This window comes from Carlito syrichta, unplaced genomic scaffold, assembly GCF_000164805.1.
Source record: "Carlito syrichta isolate Samal-C Ts95f unplaced genomic scaffold, Tarsius_syrichta-2.0.1 Scaffold307055, whole genome shotgun sequence".
Lineage (NCBI taxonomy): Eukaryota > Metazoa > Chordata > Mammalia > Primates > Tarsiidae > Carlito > Carlito syrichta.
The window spans coordinates 164377-185232 of NW_007251151.1; the positions used below are offsets into that span (position 1 = coordinate 164377).

The following is a 20856-nucleotide window of genomic DNA, read 5'->3' on the forward strand; positions in this document are numbered from 1 at the left end:
TGTGTGTGTGTGTGTGTGTGTGTGTGTGTGTGTGTGTGTGTGTGTGTATGCGCATAAACGTTGCTGCCCCTTGAGCCAGCCAAGCCTGCACTCACATTTTGGTCGCCATTTTTACTGGCTGTGTTTTGGCGAGCATGCTATCCAGTCTCTAAGGCTTATTGTTCCTTATCTGCAAAATGGGGATAATACAGTAATCCTTGTAGCATACTGGGACAATTAATGCCATGATCTGTATAAAGCGCCTCACCATGTCTGGCGCTCAGCACACAGTTCATGATAACTATTATGACTGTGTGACAATGACGATGATAGGTGATACAAACTCTGCTAAGCACAGTTCCTACCACAAACTGCTGAAGGCTACAAAAGGAAGAACAGGAGAAGGAGAAAAGAATGGAGTGTTCTTTGTGCTTTGGACTTAATTTCTTCAGCATTTCAAATTGTTTTTGCTCTTCACGTATTTGGAGCATTATTTAGTGACCATTTCTCAACATTCAGTCATTTTAGAAGGGGGCAGTAAGTGAGGCCAGATGCTGGAGAAGGGGGGGCATTAGAGAAAATATTGTCCAAGGCCTGTCATCCACCCAGTGATCCTGTGGCCCTGCAGGTCCTGTCCTGCAGATGTCTTTCATTGGCTCATGCCTTGTTCCTGACACTTGGGTCTGCTACTGTGTCTGTCTGAGAAGTTCATGCTTATATCTGAAGCTTCTGTGAAAATTTTTTGCTTTTTAAAAATGCATAAAATATTAGAAAACTGCTGTTAAAACGTCACCCTATGAGAAAAGACATGCAAGAGCTTTGATTGCAGATAATAGTCTGTTGTGCTGCATGTCTGAAAACAACTGAAAGTGCATATTTAACCATAAAGACTAACTATTTCGGGTCACCAACACTTCCATTCAGGAGCATCTGCCCTTCATGTGGGAATGGCCTCTGCTGCTCCTGGACACTGTTCATCTCTCTCAGTGCTCTGGAGGTGAAGAAGTTGAGGTCCTTTTATAAATAAACTTTTCTCCCCATTGTCAATCCCTGCTGGATGACAGGAACCATGTAGAAATAACTACGAAGTCCTTCCACAGTCAGTCTCTGTCATTGTCAAAGTCAATTTCAGGCTGCTGTGGTAATTCCTGAGGGTAATCAATAAATCATGTCATCACCTTCACCCCTCACAAAGGGGGGTGGGTGGAGAGAAGGCACTTCATCATCAAGGAAAGAGCATTCCCACTGCCAGAAATGAAAGGGGAAATGCAGCAATCAATCCTGTAATCTGAAGCCTTAAAACTTAAACATCTTAACAAGATGTAAAGTCACGACTCAGGAGGGGGCCGAAATGCATGCCAATACAGAGCCCGCTCGCTGTGGCTCACTGGAGGATGAAAGAACTCCACAGCTTCGCCTTATTATAGTACAGAACCGGCTTTCAGTGCAGGCTCCTCGCTCACTGCAGGATGCTGGCGTATGAATATGAGTTAGAGATAAAAGTTAAGTGGTGGTTGGTGCTACAGATTCAGTAGCACAGAAGGTTTTTGGGTTTTTTTAATGCTATTAGCTGGTGAGGAATTCCTATAAGTCAAAGCCGTTTTTTCTTAATTTCTCTTAGAATAATAACACAGGAGACACAGAAGATGTCATGTGGAGAAAGGGGGAGAGAGAGAAAGGGGTGGATACCTTTTCCTCTGAGCAGCTAGAAGCTGTCTGTGATGGAAATGTCTCTAGTGCTTCAGGGAGGCGGATAATTTCTTACCCGTGGGTATATGGTAGCGGCAGTGAACGCTTGAATGCGGCTAGGAACCAGTGAGGATTTGTGTAGTTCATCCCTTCTCTTAAAATATTTCAGGACAGAGAAAAAACATATTCTTTCCCAAAGAATGACTGAAATAACTGGTGTCCCGGGAACCTTGTAAGTCAGAGTGCTTTGAAACGTCCACATCTGTTGATTTCAATAGTAACATCCTTGACTCTAAGAAGGAAATTTCACTTTTGGATTTCTCATAACCAGACTGCATATCTGTTTTATAATTAACTTTTCCTGACAAGGAATCCTAATTAGTGCTATCACTCTCCCCTCCTTAGATGTGGAAAAATCATTACCAAAAAGAAGAGTAATCCACTTGCTTGGGGAGAAAACCGCTTGTGTGTCAGCTGCTGTGTCCGATGAGTCTGTGGCAGGAGACAGTGGGGTCTATGAAGCTTTCGTGAAACAGTAAGGACTCAGCAGGGTGCTCTTAGCTATACCATGTTTCCTCAGAGCCGCGCATGTGGGTCATATACTGCAAATGTACTCCTCCATTAATCTGCTCTCTGGAAAAGTACAGACTTTAGCTGTTAAAGAAATGGGGTCTCATCAGCCACGGAAATGATAAATAGATGGGTGTACTCAGAGGCAACTGACCCTCTTTAAGGCTAAGAAACTTGACTTTAGTGGGAATGTTGGACTGATTCACCAGTGCCTGTTTGGCATATGAAGCTTCTTGTGTATTTCTGATAGCCTGGAATGTCTCTGGGGTGTGGTGTACCCTAGTAAAGCTCAAGAAAGTCAGACATCAGAAAGTCTTTGCCCTGAAGCTCATTGGCAGACTCTTCTTGAAAACGTGAAGAAGTCCTCTAAAGCAGTGAACTTTCCCTGGGATCAGTTCCACTGGGATGATACCGGACTGCTGTTCATTCAGGTGTTCGTTCAGAGCCATTAAGTGGCAAACGGTAACCATAACATCGCCATGCCCACTAATGACCTGTCCACCTTCTCCCTGTCTGCAGGCCTAGTGAAATGGAAGACGTCACCTACGGTGAAGAGGATGTTGCCATTGTGGAGACGGCCCAGGTTCAGATAGGACTCAGGTAAAGGAAGGTGCATGGGGGGAAGAGGCAGTTTCAGACGTCTGTGCAGTGGCAAGTGGCCTGTGGCTCTTCCTGACTCCGTTCAGCTTTTCTTTTGACAGATACGATGCAAAAAGTTCAAGTTTCATGGTGATTATAGCACAGCTCCGAAATCTTCATGCCTTCTTGATACCTCATACTTCAAAAGTGTAAGTAAAATCAGTGGAGATCAAATTGAGGAACTTAAAAATGTCCGGCTAATTTTATATTGTAATCAAGCAGTTGACCAAAATGGAGATATGGAAAAGACATAGCAGGGATGCTCATGTCTAAATCGATGATAGATAAAGTTGAAGAGAAAAGGAAAATGTGAGAAAGGCATATTGGATTTTAGTTGTTATTCACTGATATATTATTAAGAATAGAAGCCAAGACCTTTATCTTCTTTTTGCTTTCAGAAATTCTGTTTTATGCTGTGTTGGGACCTGATTGTTTGAAATATGATTAAAATTTTTGTCATCGTTTAATAGTTACAACTATTGATTTGAAGAATTTTCTAATCTTTTATAAGAAAATGGTGATGACATTTTATTATTCAGTACAGCAATGCCAGTCAAACATTTTATCATGCGACGTGAAAGAGTATGTTTTTATCATCAAGCATTTACTTCCCAGGGATCAGTATTTTCTTAAAGTTGTTTCATTTAAGTTATTTTACTTCATCAAATCAAGAAGACAAACAAAGTGATGGCTTTAATGGTATACAGTCCAGTGCTTAGAGATTGTTTCTACCATTCACACTTTCTGGTGTCGAGAGTTCAGTGACTCTTAAGGCCTCATGGCCGAAAGAAGCCAGATTTCAGCTTGGCACCTCTGACTTAGAATCCAGAATGTATATGTCCATTCTGTAGTTAAACTTCCTGTAAGAAGTGAATCTTAATAGTGTTCTGCATATGCAGTGCAAGAGCTTGGAAATTAACAAAAGCTATTGAGGGATGATCCCCAAGACTATACTCAGCCCAGTGAATGTTTTCCCTGATGATGGAGTGTATTTCTCAACGAGGACTTTCAATACTTTCAGTTTCACATCCTGACATTCAAAGAGTTGCCAGAAAGAAGAAAGTGGATCTAAGAGGAAAAGAGCTAGATGGAGATTGTTTAATAGGCAGTAGAAGAATAGAGATAGTGGATGTCTATGTGTTGACAGGTATCAAAGCTGAAGGGGGATAGGGCTCCAGGAGAAGGGTGGGCTCAGAGGACTTCCTGAAATCAAACCTCATTTTAGACTAGTAAAGAGAGCAGGCATAATGTGGGAGCACCTGGGCTGTCACAGAGAGTCTGCTTCCCAGGCCTGAGACTGAAAATAGCAGTCAATGGTGTTCAGAAAAGGCTGGCTAGCTAATGTCATGTGACTTCTCCCTACCAATAAATATGCTGTGATGTTGGAGCATGCTGTTGGTAGCCTCTTAGTAAGGCAGATCAGGGAGAAGACAGGTCTATCCAAGATTGAATCTGTGTGAGAACCAATTTGCGTGTCCAGAGACCATCGCCCCAAGAACATATACTTTCTTGAAGCTAATAGTGTAAGGTTGCACTTACCCAATGCTCTACTTCAAATAAACCCTTTGAGGTCCTTTTCACTCACCTCCTGGGAAGTCACAGAGTACCCTCTGGAGGTATGACGGTACCCAGGGTAGTTTAGACCAATGGTAGTACCCTGCTCAGCTGGTGAACTCCACAGCTGGTGTGCAATTACTTGTCAGGTTGGTCTGAACTTTCCTGACACCTACAGCAACCTTGTCTTAAACCCATATATAGAAGCCTTGGCCTAAATACTGGCACTGCTAACAGTGACAACTAGTATGAAGTATTCTTAAAATAGTTCTTTTTTCTTGCAACTTCAAAACTTATTTTTGATTCTTAATTGTGGCAAGCAGCATTTATGCTTCCGCGGGTTGACAGCAGCCACCGTTTTTCTGAGTGGCTCATGGCTTGCTCAACTCTAGTTTGGAGAGACCCCGTATACCCCGACTCTTACAGCAGAACGAGAAGAAAAGCACCCCAGCTTTCTTTCCCTTATGCCTCTGGCTCTTAACCATGTAACATCTCAGTTTTTAATGTGTAAACATTTTAAAATCCCTTAAGTGGTTAGACCTCTGGTACTGAGTAACACTGAAGCCTGGAGAAAATAAAGATTCTTTCCCTCCATTCTGACTCTCTAATACACTTCTTTATCACTTTTCCAAGAAGGCAGAGAAAAATTTTCTTCTGCCGAATCGTTAGCCTCCCAGGGAGAGTGATCTGTCTTAGTAACCAAACCTCTTAAATCAACAGCTGTGACCCAAGGCCCAGGAGGTTTTTCGTGCTGAATTTTCATAATGAATGTTGATATGAAATACAGAGTAATATGGCATTCCTCCATTCTGCGTTTGAATTTACAGCTTTTCTGATGGGGTAAAGGCACATTGCAGAATGTTAGGCAGACAAACTAGAAATGGGGGAAGAGTGGGGTCATTCAGTGGGTATTCTCTTTCTGAGGTTTAAAGGAAAATACCTGGTGCTGTTTCCAGGCACTGTGAGTCCTCATAGAATGTGTCCTCAGAAAATTTACTTCAAAGTAGTATTAGAAGTTACTGCTTTTCTGTAATGCTCCTCTGAATTTTACCAAACATGAGAGTCTTTTAAAGCAGTCTGTCATATCTGAGACTTTGGAGATGCTAGACAGTGATATTTTTGAACTGTTATTTCATCTGTTTTAAATTTCTTAACAATACGCTACTTAGCTTTTCTTTTTCTCTAGTAGGATAATGTATTCCATTCCTGAGAAGTGATCATCAGCATCTCTTGTTTAATACTCAGGATGAGGATTCTGTGGGATAAAGTCACCAGTATCTCCTTAGTGTGTTCCTACCTCCCCAGGCTCAGAAATAACTTATTTTGGAATTGGCTGTGCATGGGGCAGGTGGGACGTTGACTCGTCTGCCCCACGGACTTTCCTCCTCTTCACTTTCTGTCATGTGCCTTTGCTGCAGTCCCGTGGTGAGTGGCAGGCTGGGCCATTGCATGCTCAGGGCACAGTCAGCACGGGGGGGTTGAGGACAGAGCATCTATGCGGCTGAGCAGGGACCCTTGTGGCCGCAGTGCTGTAGGCTGATGATGGACTCCATGTTTCCTCATTTTCTCTCTCCTGCAGATAAATTCAAATGATAGCTGTGGATCTGGCAACTGAAGCACCTAGGAAATCCGTTTTATTCTTGTTCTTTGCAGATATTTTAGGGTTGCTGTACTTCCTTCCTCAACTGATGTCTGCTGTCTCTTTCGAACAAAAGTCCATCCGCCCACAGAATCCATTGTATTCAATGATGTGTTCCGAGTGGTCATTTCCCAAACAGCCTTACAACAGAAGACACTAAGAGTAGATCTTTGCTCCGTCAGTAAACATCGAAGGGAAGAATGCCTGGTAGGATTCTTCATAGTTGTCATTATCAAATAACACTTAGGATTGGATATTCTAATTGCTGTTTAGCCAGCTCTAAAACTACTAATCTACACATCTAATATTTACTTCATTTTTTTCTGAAATGGTGATGTCTATTCATTCTCTCATTCCAGACTTTTTTAAAAAATTTATTTCTTTATTATAAAGATGTGGGGTACAATTAAGTGCTAAGATATTGACTGATCCTGCAGGAACTGATCATGCAGGAACCCTTGTTGATGAGGTATGCCCCTCCCTCCCCTAGCAGTTTCCCTCAACTGCCAGTCCCACCCCCACTCCCCTGACAGTTTTCCACTACTGCCAGTCGCTTTCTTACTGCATTATAATTGTTCAAGGTCACCTTATGAGTGAGAACATATGGAACTCAGTTCTTTGTTTCTGCGATAAATCACTGAGTACGATCGACTCTTATAAATTACTTTTTATGAAAGCTACTTCCCATTTCTACCCTTTAACTGCAGAAGATCCTTTACCCCTGTTATGACTGTCACTTATGGAGTGTGCTTATCACTCCCATGCCAAGTCTTGTACTGAGTGCTCTGTGTGTATTATCTCATTTAATCCTTATGACAACCTTACGAAAGATTGAGTATGAACAGGATGATTATCTGCTATTTTCAGATAAAGAGCTGCATAGAGGTAATATATCCAGGGTCTCACAGCTAGTGAATGAGGGCGCCAGATATCAAAAAGACATCCCCACATAATTCACTGTTACAAATTAAAACTAAGCAAGACACTGAGAACTGTATGGTTCCTTAACTTAGCTCATTTGCCTCTGCCATGGTCTTGGAGCTTCTGGGAAGACACAGTGATACTGTTCAGGACAATATGATATGTATGTGCTACAGCAGAAGACCAGAAAACGATTATATCCTGGTCAAGTTACATAGGTGTTCAAATGCAGGCATCTAGAGGAGTGCCTGCATATTCAAAAAGCAACATGGGTCTCCAGTAGAGCTTTTCTCTGCAGTCACATGGGAAGCTCAGAAACACACAGTTTTCACAATGAACAGAGTTTAAGAGGGTGATAGGTTTCCTCTTAATTCCTTGTTTTCTTTACTTGAAAAAGAATTGCCTGACAATAAAGTTAGAAGCAAAGACCAAAGACTTGTTAGACTACGAGAAAAGCTTTAGCATAATAGATGTCATGTTTAGTATATGTCAGAAGCTCCAATAAAGGTAGTATGTTCACTGATAACCTTTAAAAAATAGTATATTTTAATTTAGATGTTGACTTTGTGTGATTTGGTAGAACATGAGAGCTTTTAACCTTTCCTTTTTTTGCCATTCTACTAATTTATGTATCTCAAGAAAAGTGTTGCTATCTGATTCTTATTCAAGAATGAAAGTGGCATTTTTGTTTTTCAGTAGATAATGGATTGTTTGTGAGCAATAATTAAGTCACCCTTACAGCCTATTATGAGAAATACTACAGTTTAGGCTTAGTGACTTATTTATTTATTTTTATTTTTTACTTTTTATTTAAAAATAATTTCATATTTACAAAAAAGTTGCATGCTTAGTCATTAGGTGTTAGCAAAATAGTATCTCACAAAATTATCCTGTGATTAGCTTTTAGACTGGGAATTATTTCGTCTTTAGTCACAGCTGAAAATATAAGATATCCCTGTGTTTTAAAAAATTCACCAATGCTTTATATTATGAATATTGAACAAGCTAATTCAATAATCTTCATTACAGCAGAGGGAACCGATACTAATGTAAGCATTTTATTTTTCTCTTCTATATTTTCTGTTTTCTTTCATTTACATAGGCTGGAACCCAAATCAGCTTGGCAGATTTGCCATTTTCTAATGAAGTGTTCACTCTATGGTATAACTTGCTTCCTTCCAAGCAAATACCCTGCAGGAAGAATGAAGAGGAAAATGAGGACTCCGTCTCTCCACCAAGCCAGCCGTTCGTGGATGCTGTGGACCTGGTGAGTCAAAATTAGAGAACAAAGTCATTAACGTTCAACAGGGTCGTCTGAAATATAATGCTGTGAGACCAACATGTTTTTAAGCACTTCCGCTCCCCTTCCTTCTCTCTTTGTAGAGCTTCATCCTTTTCTCCCAACTTCCTAAAAAACAAAAAGAGAAAAGAAAGATAATGTATAGCTTTATTTCAAATATGGTTTATAACAGGATCAGTCTTTACTGTTCACATTTATAAAAATAAACTGATGTGGAGGCTGCATTGTCTTAAGTGATTGTGGAAAACCTTTTGGTTTAAATTTATACTTTTGCACATTGTGTTTTGTTTGGCTCCACTGTCAGGTTACATGTTTGGTACTCGTATATTTTGCAAACTTGAAATTATTAAACCTAAGCAGTGTGGGTTTTGATGTGTAACATCAACAACCATAAGTATTTTCTATTAAAAAGTTGTTTGTTACCAACAGTCATACCTGAATACAGTACTTCAAAAAATTTACCAAGTGGCCTTTGTGAGACCATTTATCACCGATTTGGCATTTGTGGATATTGTTACTGAGTTCAAGTTTATTTTAGAGGATCTATGAGGAAAGAGTTTACGAAGCAGAAGTCAGATAATTTAAGCAACAGTGCTTTATCAGTCTACTGTGTGTAAGAAGCTGTGGTGGGTATTGTGGTAGGTGTGAAAGGGAAACAAACATGATGGCACAGCTTATGTTACATGCCCAGGCTTGTGCTAGACATTAGGTAAAGCATACAGGATGGTAAAATAGGATTTTTATCTTGAAGTATGCTTTTTTAATGGTCACACTTCAAGTTTTTAAAAATTGCCTTATTGCAGTATAGCTTATATATCATGCAATGTATGCATTTAAAGTATACAGTTTACCCATTTGAAGCACCCAACTCAGTGGATTTTAGTGCATTCACAGAGTTGTACAATCATCACTGCAATCTAAAGCGAGAACATCGTCACCATTCCCAAAAGACTCCCTGTCCCCATGAGCAGTCTCTCCCAGTTCTCCCGACCTCACCTCTTTCCCCCAAGGTGACCAGTAATCTTTCTGTCTCTGCCAATTTCCTTATTCTGGAGATTTCATGTAAGGAAAATAATACGATACTTGTTCTTTTGTGACTGGCTTATTTCATTTAGCTTCATATTTTTAAGGCATAGCTATGATGTGGCAGTATTAGTATTTCATTCCTTTTTATTCACAGATAACATTCTGTTGTGGATGTACCACATTTTAAAAATCTGTTTATCAGCTGATGTGCATTTGAGTTGATTCTACCTTTTGACTATTACGAAAAATGCTGCTATGAACATTTGTATACATTTTGTGGACATGTGTTTTCACTCTTTTGAGTATATACATATGAGTGGAATTGCTGGGTTATATATTAACTCTATGTTTAACATTTTAAGGAACAGCCAAACTGTCTAGTAAAGTGTATGCACCAATTAACATTCCCTACCAGCAGTGTGTGAGGGTTCCAATTTCTCCTCACTCTTGCTATGTGTTATCTTTCTGATTCTTGCCATCTCAGTGGGCATGAAGTGGTATTTCGTTGTGGTTTTGATTCACATTTCTGTAATTACACATGATGTTGGTGTTTTGGATTAATCAAGTGCTATTAAAATTTTATTTTCCCCTCTACTAAATTATTAGCAATACAGTCTTTTATTTTTGCAGTTTTCCTGGAGATTTTAGCATGAATTCTTAACTTACTAGAAACTGCCTCAAGTTAATCTCTCTACTCTTTCCCAGACAATGCAGAGATTTTAAAAGACTTTGCCTCCATTTATTCCCTTTCCTCCTTCTGTGCTATTATCGTCATGTCATTTTGAATCTCACAAGATATTATTACTGCTTTATTGACAATCAGTATTAATTTAGATTTCCTTCCATCTTTCCCCTTTCTGGTATATTTTATTCCTTTCTGCATTATTGTGCTTTCATTCAAGTAATTTTCTTTCTGCTTGAAGAATTTTCTTTACTACTTCTCTCAGTACAGTCCTGTTGGTATCTATTGCAACCTCATTTGTGAAGGATAGTTTTTTTGCTGCATATTCAGAATTCTGAGCAGGCTGTTATTAATATGAACACATTAAAGATGTCACTTTGTTGTAGTCTAGGTTTCTGTTGATTCTGTTGAGCCGTTGGAGGACAATCTGTTGATTCTTATAGCATCTTTTCTCTTTCTTTGCTTGTAAAATTTCCTCTTTTTCTTTGTCAGCAATTTCATTCTGACACACTCATGTGACTTTCTTTGTGTTTATACTAGTGAAATTCTTTATCATTTCATTTGGTTTTTTGAGCAATTTTTACTGGTAAAAATTTAAATTTTTTTTCTCTAAATACTTGTAGTGTATGGATCACCTGGTGTAGGTCTACTTTTTTTGTCTATTGTTTGTCTTGGCTTTCAGTTGTTAGGCTCTTATGGAATGCTGGATATCATATATGAAGGTTTCTGGCTGATATCTTCCTCTAGAGAGGATTTAATATTCTTCTGAAAGGCAAGTTACAACATAGGTAGATACCTGAATTTGTTTTTCTCTCCTTAGGACCATATGAAGCAACTGAAATATCTACTTACTATTTTAGCCTCCTAGCAGTTGTTGGGGTTTTTTTTGTTTTGTTTTTGTTTTCTGTTTTCTTGCTTTTCCTCTGCACATAGGCAATTTTTGGAATTGCAAATGCCTTGACAGGAATACCAGGCAGAATATTAGGCTCACTTGATAGTTTTTCCTAGCCCCGTGTATGCCGACTGCCTTGGTGGTCCTGAATTCAGTCTTAGGCTTTCCATCCTGCTGCCACTGCCGCAGTCTGTTTAGTCTGTGTTCCTTACTGCTAGCACTGACGAACGCCCTAAGGGAAAAGTGGCAGTGACTTCACCTTTTTGATTTCTCTTCTCACTGGGATGTTGGCCCACTAGTCTTCATTGCTTTTTGTTGCTCTTCACTATTTTACAACGTCTGAGAGTTTTCATTTGTTCTTTTTGTTTTCTTTCATTCAGCGTTTTTCTCATCAGCTTTGTTCTCAGCAGGAGAGTTGGACCTGGTAGCAACCTTTTTCACTGCTGGAAGTATAAATCCCTATCTGATACATTTTAAAATAATTTCTCCAAGTATATGATGTTAATTGCCGTATGTTTGACATTCTCCAGGATGCAGTATCAGCCTTACTTGCAAGAACATCAGCTGAGTTGTTGGCTGTGGAACAAGAATTAGCACAAGAAGAGGAACCAGGGAAAGAAGAGCAAAGGGGTCCAGATGGAGATTGGTAAACAGTTATTCCTTTTGGGTACTCAAAGAAGATGTGTTTAGTTTCCCAGAAGAAACATACAGTAAAAATCTTTATAAGTTCATATTTTGGAAAGCAGGCAGTGTGGCTTTTGGAATTTTGGAAAGCAGGCAGTGTGGCTTCGGGGTGCTATGGCTAGGGAGAAACTCTTTCCTTGGTCATTTGAGAAGGAGGTGATGGCAAGATCATGGGCAGAATTAACACATTAGCCAGATTCTTTGTTTTGTTTCTAGTACTTTTTCAACACTATCTTATGAGTTTTTTTTTTAGTCTAAACAATTGATTTTGAAATATATGTATGGTAGCTTATTCCATAGCCATAGATAAGTTTAAAAGTGACTCTAAGAAACTACCCAGGGGTATCATTTAGATGGTGGTAAGATAAAGCAGATATTTAGAAAACAACTTCTGAATAGTCACTTCTTGTGTATAACCACTTTCACCTTCTTCTTTTTCTGTTTCCATACCCTGTCCTTTCCAGAAAAGGGGGAAAGGGTAGGTTATGATAGCTTTTTGTCCAGATTCATGTATATATAAAGAGCTATCTTTCCTGATCTGTACTGTTTTCTCTCAAAATAAATTTTGTGGGTGCTTCAGTTTTTGAGTATACATATAAAATCATTTAGGTTAAGTTTTTATGTAGAGTTACTTACACTGTTGTGTGTGGTTGAACTCCTACTGTTAACACATATGTGCATATACATTTATAGCATGTATTTGTGTGTATGTCTGTATATATAAAACGTTTTTGGAACTCAGCATGGCAAGGTATATCATAAGTAGCACAGTCATGAACATTTGGAAGGAAGAGCTGCTACAGTGATGTAAAAAGATAGATATACTTTGTGCTTATCGAAAGTCCTTTATAGTGAATAAAAATCAAAACACTGCAAAAACAAGTATGTGAGTGATTATAAGGTTTATCATAAAATCTTTAAATACTAAGCTTGTCTCATATATGTAAAATACAGTTTGTTTCACACATTTATCAAAAAATTATACTCAGTTGTAAATAAAGGAATTGATAACTCATAGTAGTCATCGCTGACTCCCCTTGTGTTCATTTCAGGGCTAGACATTTACTACCTAGTCTTGGCTAATTTGTTAGTATGTTGCTGTTAAAGCTGTACATTTAGTTCTCAATGGAAAAATGTTTCCATTCTGAGAACATGAAACTCAAAACAGGGAGATGTTCTAAACCACCCTAGCACTCCTGCTTTACTTATTCTGTATAAACTGTGTTTATATTCTGGAACACCACTTGTGATGCCACCCAAGCATGCCATGGCTTTTGTTAAAGTGAGATTATATGGCATTACAAGTCTTCCACTACTTTTGTAGTAAAACTCCCTTTACACAGAGCTCTCCCTGTTGGACTATGGACATACTCAATGAAATGTGTATTTTAAATCCTTATATCTTTATTCATCCTTAGTTGAGAGTAACTTCATTCTGTTACGTTGTTCATTTTACAATAAATGAACAACTAATATCAAATTATTTTATAGTGAGTGTCAATATCTTTAAATGCTGGGATTGAACGTTATATATGATTTTCTGAATATTTCTATTTTAATATTAGGTTAAATTTCATAAGTTTAACGTTTTGATACCACATTATGGTGATTTTGCTATAGGTTTTTAAAGAGTAAAATGAGAATTTTTTTTTTATGAGGCATTTATGTCAAAGAAATGGCTTGGATCATTATGTGTGAGTCTGTTGTTTATTTCCCAGATAACAGGTTAGTATGCATAGGTACCCTGTTTATGGAGCAAGCCTGCTTGACCAGAAGTATGTTTGTTTTGGTTTTGGTTTATCTCTCTATAGGTTAACAATGCTAAGAGAGGCCTCTGATGAAATTGTGGCTGGAAAAAAAGAGGCTGAAATTAACTTGCCAGAGAACAGTGGCTGCACAGAAGACTTAGGGTCACATACTAGTGTGCCTGAAAAGGGCAAAGATAAAAGCAGGAGGGAAAACGACTGTGCCAAAGACCTCAGAAGTCAGCCATCTGCTGGAGTACCCACCCTGGTGAGTATCTACTGTGCTCTCCTAAAGCTCACATGCTACAGGAATTGTGGAGACTAGGGAGATATCTCTTATTTGTCTTTTAGGGTGTAATTTCACATTAGGCTTTTGTGCCAAAAACTATCTTGAAAGGTACTTGTGGGAATAAACTCTTCAGAGGTATCGTACGTACATGTTTTAAAATTGTTAAATATTACCACAAGTCAGACTAGGAAAAAACAATAAAAATTTTTAAATGGGCCCCAAACAATAATTCTCCACTTCTACTTGATATAAGAGAAATAATTCTAGCTACCTTAGATCTCTGCAAACATTCTGTGAATATTTACCAAAAGTATTTTCTGAATTTCTTGGATAACAACAGTGTGACTGCTTAATTATAACAAATTTCATATATAGAGTAAGTTTATTTCAATTTCAGATATGAAGTAAACATTTAAAGTTCATTTTGGTTAGATGGTATTCTGATTGAAATCACCTCTGGAAGCTGGCAGAATCACTCGGTGTAGGCCCAGGTGCCAACCAAGTTATTACACAGGTAGCTTTGGTAGTAAATGAGAGATGTGTTGCAACTGCCATCTCAAATGGGGAAAAATATTTTCAAGCTTTGAGGATGCTCGCATACTTGGGATATTGGTAATAGAGTTTAAACAATTCTAATTCTTTACCCCTGAGAAAATATTATACCCTGACTGAGGACCTCTTATTATGAAGGAGCAAGCTTTCACCAAGAGGCAGGCTTAGAATCAGGTGATACCTATGAGATAAAAAGCAGACATCTGCCTGTGCCTACTGAGTTTGTATTTTGAGAAACTTCCATTTTTAATTAAATTTTATTTTTATGACATTTCCAGAGATCCAATCAAATTCCAAACTTGCTTCACAAAAGTTGTTATATGTTCATATTTGTATCATTACATATTCTATTTAAATCCACAACTTTGTGGTGTATTTCTTCTTATATTTAATTATTTTTATCATTTATTAAAAACTCATCAAAAAGTTGAGTAGAATTTAATGATGATATATTCCCAAATAGGATTCATTATAGAACCTCTTTAAATCTAAACCTCCATTTTCATGTCTAACCCATTAGAGGTGGCACCTCTATTTTTGGGTGACCTTATGAGACTCATAGGACCCTACCTGTTATGCAGGGAAAACCATTCTCCTCAGTTTCCCTTCAGAAGTGCTGTGCTCTGGAACACGAAGCCTTTTTCTCAGGAGTAGCCTAGTGCTTGATGAGTCTCTGTTGTGACATTTATTTCCTTCTTACTTAGAAGAAAGGAACAAAAATGTATACACATCTGTCTGCTTCTGACAAATTACTAACTTCTCTTGTAGGTTGATAAAGAGACAAATACTGATGAAGCAGCTAATGACAGCATGGCAGTTCGCCCCAAAGACCGCAGCAGCCTGAGCTCTCGACAGCATCCCTTTGTGAGAAGCAGCGTGATTGTGCGCTCTCAGACCTTCTCTCCAGGAGAGCGGAACCAGTACATCTGCAGGGTGAGGTGACCGCACTCGCCAGGAAGGAGGCACTGGGACCACATGCTCTTCCCTTCCTGCTAGTGGGTGGGCCGCTAAGGACAAGAGAGTACACACTGGGAATCTTCAGATTCTGACTACAAATACTAATGGCGAGAAATGCTATAAAATATATGGAGGTGCTCATTAAATTTCCACCAAATTTAATGTCTTATTGTCTCTAATGTGATTCTTTGGCAAGTCAGTGAAGTTTAAGAATTTGGGTGCTAAGTGCACATATGTGGACTTCAGTCTATATTTAGAAACAGTGACTTAAGATATTTATTTTATGTATTTCTGCTCTGTATCATACATACCTGCCTCAGACTTTGTTAGTGTTGCTGAAATGAAAATTGTGAATTGAGTTTTAGAGCAAAAATTGTCCCTTAATACTGTGTCTAGATACTGAATCAGATTCATAGTTCTGTGAAGAAAATTGTGGGATTTGTATCAATTTACCAAATTCTACTTCTAGAACTGTTTATGATTTATATAGTATGATAGATTTAGTATTATAAAATGAGTTAGAAATACTTTAAAATTCTGAACTTATTCATTCAGTTCAATAATTATTTTTATTAAGCATCTGCTGTCAACTCCTTTCCTAGATACTTGGGATTCATGCAGAAACAAAAGAAACTCAAGAGCTCTGTTCTTGCAAAGCTTAAATTCTTGTGTCTCGAGCCAGACCATACCAGTAAATACGATGAATATGTTGTGAAGTATCCTGGGTAGGGATCAGTGCTATGGAAAATGATGGGGCATGTTAAGAGGTTAGGAGTTATACGGAGAGCTCAGAGCAGGCTTCATTGATTAGGGGGCTTTTTGTGAGAGACCCGAAGCAGTTGAGAGGGTAGGTGTGGCCTGTCTGGGCTAAGAGCATTCTAGACAGTACAGAATGTGCTTTAAGTCTGACCTTGAGCTCTATACTTTATGCAAACCTTTTTTTTGAGTTGGAGTCTCACTCTGTCTGCAAACCTCTCTCTTTTTTTGAGTTAGAGTCTCACTTTCTGCCCAGGCTGTGTGTGCCCAGGGTAGAGTGCAGTGACACACTCACGGCCACCCCAGCGTCAACCTGCTGGGCTCCGGCGATCCTTCCACCTCAGCCTTCCAAGTAGCTGGAACCACAGGTGTGCGCTACCACACCCAGCTAATTTTTTTGATTTATTGTAGAGACAAGGTCTCAGCAAGTTGCCTGGGCTGGTCTTGAACCCATGAGCTCAGGAAATCCTCACACCTCTGCCTCCCAAAGTGCTGGGATTACAGGCTGAGCCACCGAACCTGGCCATAAACCTTTCTTTAAAATGACGAATCTCACCTATTAGCTAAAAATGTAAAAGATAATCTTATTTTTTTTAATATAATTATCTTAATATATGATTAACTGCTACTAAATGACAGTTGTTTAAATTATTTAAGAGAATGAAGCTACTTAATAGAATAGGAAAAACACTTGTTTGGGAAGATTTTCTTAAAAGAAATAAACTCTTATTATCATTGCCTGCTTTATTGGGTATACATCTCAGTTCCAGACTTCCACTTGTACTCTGTTCTTCACTGATTTCTTTTTTAAAATCTTTTATTGCCAGTTAAATCGGAGTGACAGTGACAGTTCAACCCTGGCTAAAAAATCACTGTTTGTGAGAAACTCCACTGAACGGCGCAGTTTGAGGGTCAAACGGGTATGTATTTCCTCATCTACATCCCACTGTCCTGGACGATTCCAGAACCAGGATATGTGGAGCATAGATTCCAGAAATGTGGAGTGTCAATGCTCCATGCTCTTGGGCTGCTGAATTAAACCACATAGAGATGCAGATGTCATGGCAGTTAGAGAGACAGAGGGGCTGGGCAGGAGATGCCCACTCATCACGAGAATGGAACCTGGGATCGTGAGAGCAGAAAGTTTTGTCTGCCATGTTTCGGGAAAAGAGGCCCGCTGAGCCCACAGGGCTCTCAAACTCCGGGTTGAACTTTTCTAACGATGCTAACATGGCACCACACCGTGGATGTGTCATGAGCACTGGCGGGAAGTGTGCAAGCCTGGTACCTCTTCTGAAGGAGCACACATTCTGATAAAGGAGGAACACATGGTGTTACAACTTGCTTAAGCAGATATTTTGAAAAGGTTCACATTAATGTGGGTGGACAGCATAGGTAAAGTTTTCTTGGAGGCTAGAGTTCTCTGGAGGATCTCTGAGGATAAGTCTGAGAGAATATTTAAATGAATTAGCAACTTGAACTTTCCAAGTAGTTCAGACATTCCTGTTTACTTACTAACAGCTGAAATACTAAAGGAAAGTTGTTTGCTGTGCTCACTTTGGCAAGCATAGTATGAACAAGGCACTGTGTCAGTGTGCCAAGCTGTTGATGGCGAGGTCACGCCCAGGACCCCACAGTCTAGAGGAGGACTGCAGGTGCACACCGGACTATTAAAACCCTACTGAATAAGAGGGTGGGTGGGCTCATCTGGTCAGGATAGTCAGAAAGGCTCCATGGGGAGGTCTGCAGCCTTGACACATGAAGAGAATCTCTAAAGAAAATGGTAGCTTTGAGTGGTGTGGAGCGGGTGATGGTTGCCAGGTTCTGTGGGCAGGTGGCATGAAATGATACCTGAAGGAAAACACAGGGTGAGGTGTATCTTGCTCGGCTCGAGCTTTGGCACTGTTGACCTACTGGAAAGTAGGTCAGCAGCATCGTCGCTAACCCCGCTGCAGTCTTACGTACCACGTACAGAGTCTGGGGGGCCAGCTAGGCAGCATTTGACTCCCTGACAAGTCATAAAAGCACTCCTTTTTTCCTGTAAAGTAGAGGTGCTGGCGTCTCTGTAGCATTCGGTATTTTCAGGAAATACTGAGATGCAGAACTCTGAGGTGACCAGACTTGATGCTTACAAGCACCTGTGTTTCCATCATCTTGACGAAAATTCTCTTCCGCTCACCTCACCCTGTGTTCTCCTTCAGGTATCATTTCGTGCCACCTGCCCGCAGAACCTGGTATCCATCACCCCTCCGCGCCTCTCAAAGCTACCATTTTCTTTGGAGAGTCTAGCCATGTGTCAAGGCTGCAGACCTGCCCCATGGAGCCTTTCTGCCTCTCCTGGCCCTTTGAGCCCACCCACCCTCTTACTCGGCACAGTTTTAACCGTCCAGTGCGCACCTGCGTCCCATTCTAGGCCTCCTGCCTTCTAAAGCAGCACGTGCTTCCAGTGGATGGTTCCGCTCTTCAGAGAACTGTTAACCAGAGTGTTTGTGACTTGAGTGGAGCTGAAAAACGGTTGGGTTACTGATAAACCCAGCTGCTAGAACTCCTTGAACCAAAGGTTAATCCTGAAGCACGTGTAGGAGACGGTTCAAGTACCAGTAGGGTTTGATAGGAACGAGTGGGGTCTGGCGTTCTGATTTAGGAATTAGAGCATGGAGAGGGGGTGGAGGAGTAAGAGGACAAAAGCGTCCCGCAAAAATCGATGACAGGCTTGCCTGCACGGAAATGTGAGTGCCGGCTGCTGCGTGAGGGCAGAGGGTGCCCACTGGCAGTGAGGTCCTGGGCCCTACTCACACCGGCTCTTCTTGATTCCGTGCACGTGGGGTCCTTAGAATGGCCGCAAGCGAATAGTGATTAGGAGAGATTTCTGATTCTTAAAGAAGAGTAGTACAGTCAAAGAGAATGTGTGCCGAGATAATTCTTACTGTGGAGTGCTTCAGTAGAGAAGGCAGAGGGTGGACAAAAGGAGTATAATGCTAAGAATATCGCAGAAGCCAAGGACCTGCATGTTGAGTGAGCATGTGGGGTGTCCTGGGCAGGAGGAAGAGGACTAGGAGGTGGCAGTAGAGCTTTCCGCCTTGGGCCAAGGCTGCGAGATCGGAAGAGCAGCAGACAGGCCTCTCCTTCCACGCTCCAGGTCTTCAAGCTCGAGGGCTTGTCGGGTTGATATCCCTCCTCGAGCCAGATGGTACCTGTTCTTACCTTGCATTCCTACTGCCAACAGTCCAGGCAAGAAATACCTCCCTGCTCCCCTCTGTTCATGCAGTCTTACCCAGCCCAGGTACGACTAGGCAGATTCTCTTCCTCAAGGGATTGTGCCCCAGCCTGAAGAACCTGCCCATTCCCTGACTTCCTGTGCACTCTGCACACTCAGTTGACTGCTGCTGGCTGTCTCATGCCATTCTGAAGCCCACATCTTCAAGGTCAGAGATTGTGTCCTCTTCCCAGTTTTTTGCTTCCAAACACTCAGCAGCATTTGGTCATACATGTTCCAGAATGATTGCTTAACAAATGGGTGAGATTGCCTCTGGGAAGAGCAGTGGTGATTCAGTGCTAAAAGTAGATGACACGCAATGGAAGATCAAGGAAGGAGCTGGAATTTAAGCACACGGATGAGTGGAGGAGTGAGCGTCTTGGCCATCGGCCAGCTGCACTCTGGCCCATGCTCACGGGTGTGGTGGAGGGAGGCCTGGCCTGGAATGGAGGAATGTCAAGTGCCTTACAGGTGTTTGTCATGCAGGGCAGACTTCGTGCAGTACATTGGCTAGGCTAAGTAAGTGAGGCTGCACTCTGGAAACAGCTTTAAAATCTCTGTGGTTTAGAACAGTGATGGTTTATTTCTTGCTGAGCTGCCGGCTCACTGCAGCTTGGCTGGACGCTGCTCTGTCCTGTTCTCACACGGGACCTGAGCTGCTGGAGCCTCCCTCTGTGGTTCCTCTCTGTCTCAGTTCTCGTGGGGAGAGGTGTGCAGATCTCACCCTGGCTTGGGCGGGCCTCTGCCATGGACCACCGTATGTCACTCAGCTGCTTACGCCCTCACTTCAGGGAGTGAGAAGTGTGGTCCCATCATGTGCCAGGAAGGCGGCAATGCAGAATTACCAAGTATGTTGTGTTGTTTTGTTTCTAACTATCCAGACTGTTTGCCAGCCAGTCCTTAGAAGAACAGCGCAAGAATGCCCAGTGCGCACATCTCTGGATTTAGAACTGGATCTACAGGCATCTCTGACCCGGCAGAGCCGCCTCAATGATGAACTGCAGGCACTGAGGGGCTTGCGGCAGAAGCTGGAGGAGCTGAAAGCTCAGGGAGAGACCGACCTGCCGCCAGGTGTGCTGGAGGACGAGCGGTTCCAGAGGCTCCTGAAACAAGCAGAGAAGCAGGTACGGAGCTCAGGGGCTCTGTTGTCTTAGAGGGGCTTCTGCAGAGTTCCTCTGTTTCAGTCCATGCTGGGCAGACAGTGCCCAACTGTCGCTCTGTTTGGCTCACAGAGATCTTTTTTCTAGAACTTGGAACACATCTTTCCTTCTTTTCTTTATCACCGAGAATATTAAGGGAGCGAGGTAGCAGGGGAAGTGGGTGTGATTTCTCAGCATTTTTCTCTATCTCAACATAAGACTCGGCAAATAAATACAGCATAAGTTTGAGTGTAAATGAAATATTTTGTTTGGATTTTCTACGGATAGCTTTTTAAGATTCATTAACCACATCAATTGTGAATACATTACTAATTTTAATGCTCCTATATTTTCACTTTCATTCTTACCTGCAAGAAAGGGTATACTTCACTTACTGGCATTCTCCTTTGTCTTTCACCCTACAACAACTATACAGAAAAATAAGATAAATCAATTCATTGAAAATAGGGTATTTTTTGCCAGGCGTGGTGGCTCATGCCTGTAATCCCAGCACGTTGGGAGGTTCAGGTGAGAGAATTGCTTGCGCCCAGGAGGTTGTGGCTACGGTGAGTCATGATCTCACCACT

At 40.9% G+C, this 20856-nt stretch overlaps 1 protein-coding gene across 1 annotated transcript in view; it reads left to right on the plus strand.

The window, feature by feature from the left end:
- Positions 1 to 20856, plus strand: part of WWC2 (WW and C2 domain containing 2) — a 119986-nt gene that overhangs the window by 72355 nt on the left and 26775 nt on the right. Inside the window, exons 11-20 of the mRNA XM_008063811.2 lie at positions 2074 to 2203; positions 2758 to 2838; positions 2940 to 3026; positions 6085 to 6277; positions 8094 to 8258; positions 11422 to 11537; positions 13387 to 13588; positions 14930 to 15094; positions 16702 to 16794; positions 20012 to 20254. Of these exons, the coding sequence (XP_008062002.1) occupies positions 2074 to 2203; positions 2758 to 2838; positions 2940 to 3026; positions 6085 to 6277; positions 8094 to 8258; positions 11422 to 11537; positions 13387 to 13588; positions 14930 to 15094; positions 16702 to 16794; positions 20012 to 20254 (1475 nt within the window). The remainder of the gene's footprint in view (positions 1 to 2073; positions 2204 to 2757; positions 2839 to 2939; positions 3027 to 6084; positions 6278 to 8093; positions 8259 to 11421; positions 11538 to 13386; positions 13589 to 14929; positions 15095 to 16701; positions 16795 to 20011; positions 20255 to 20856) is intronic.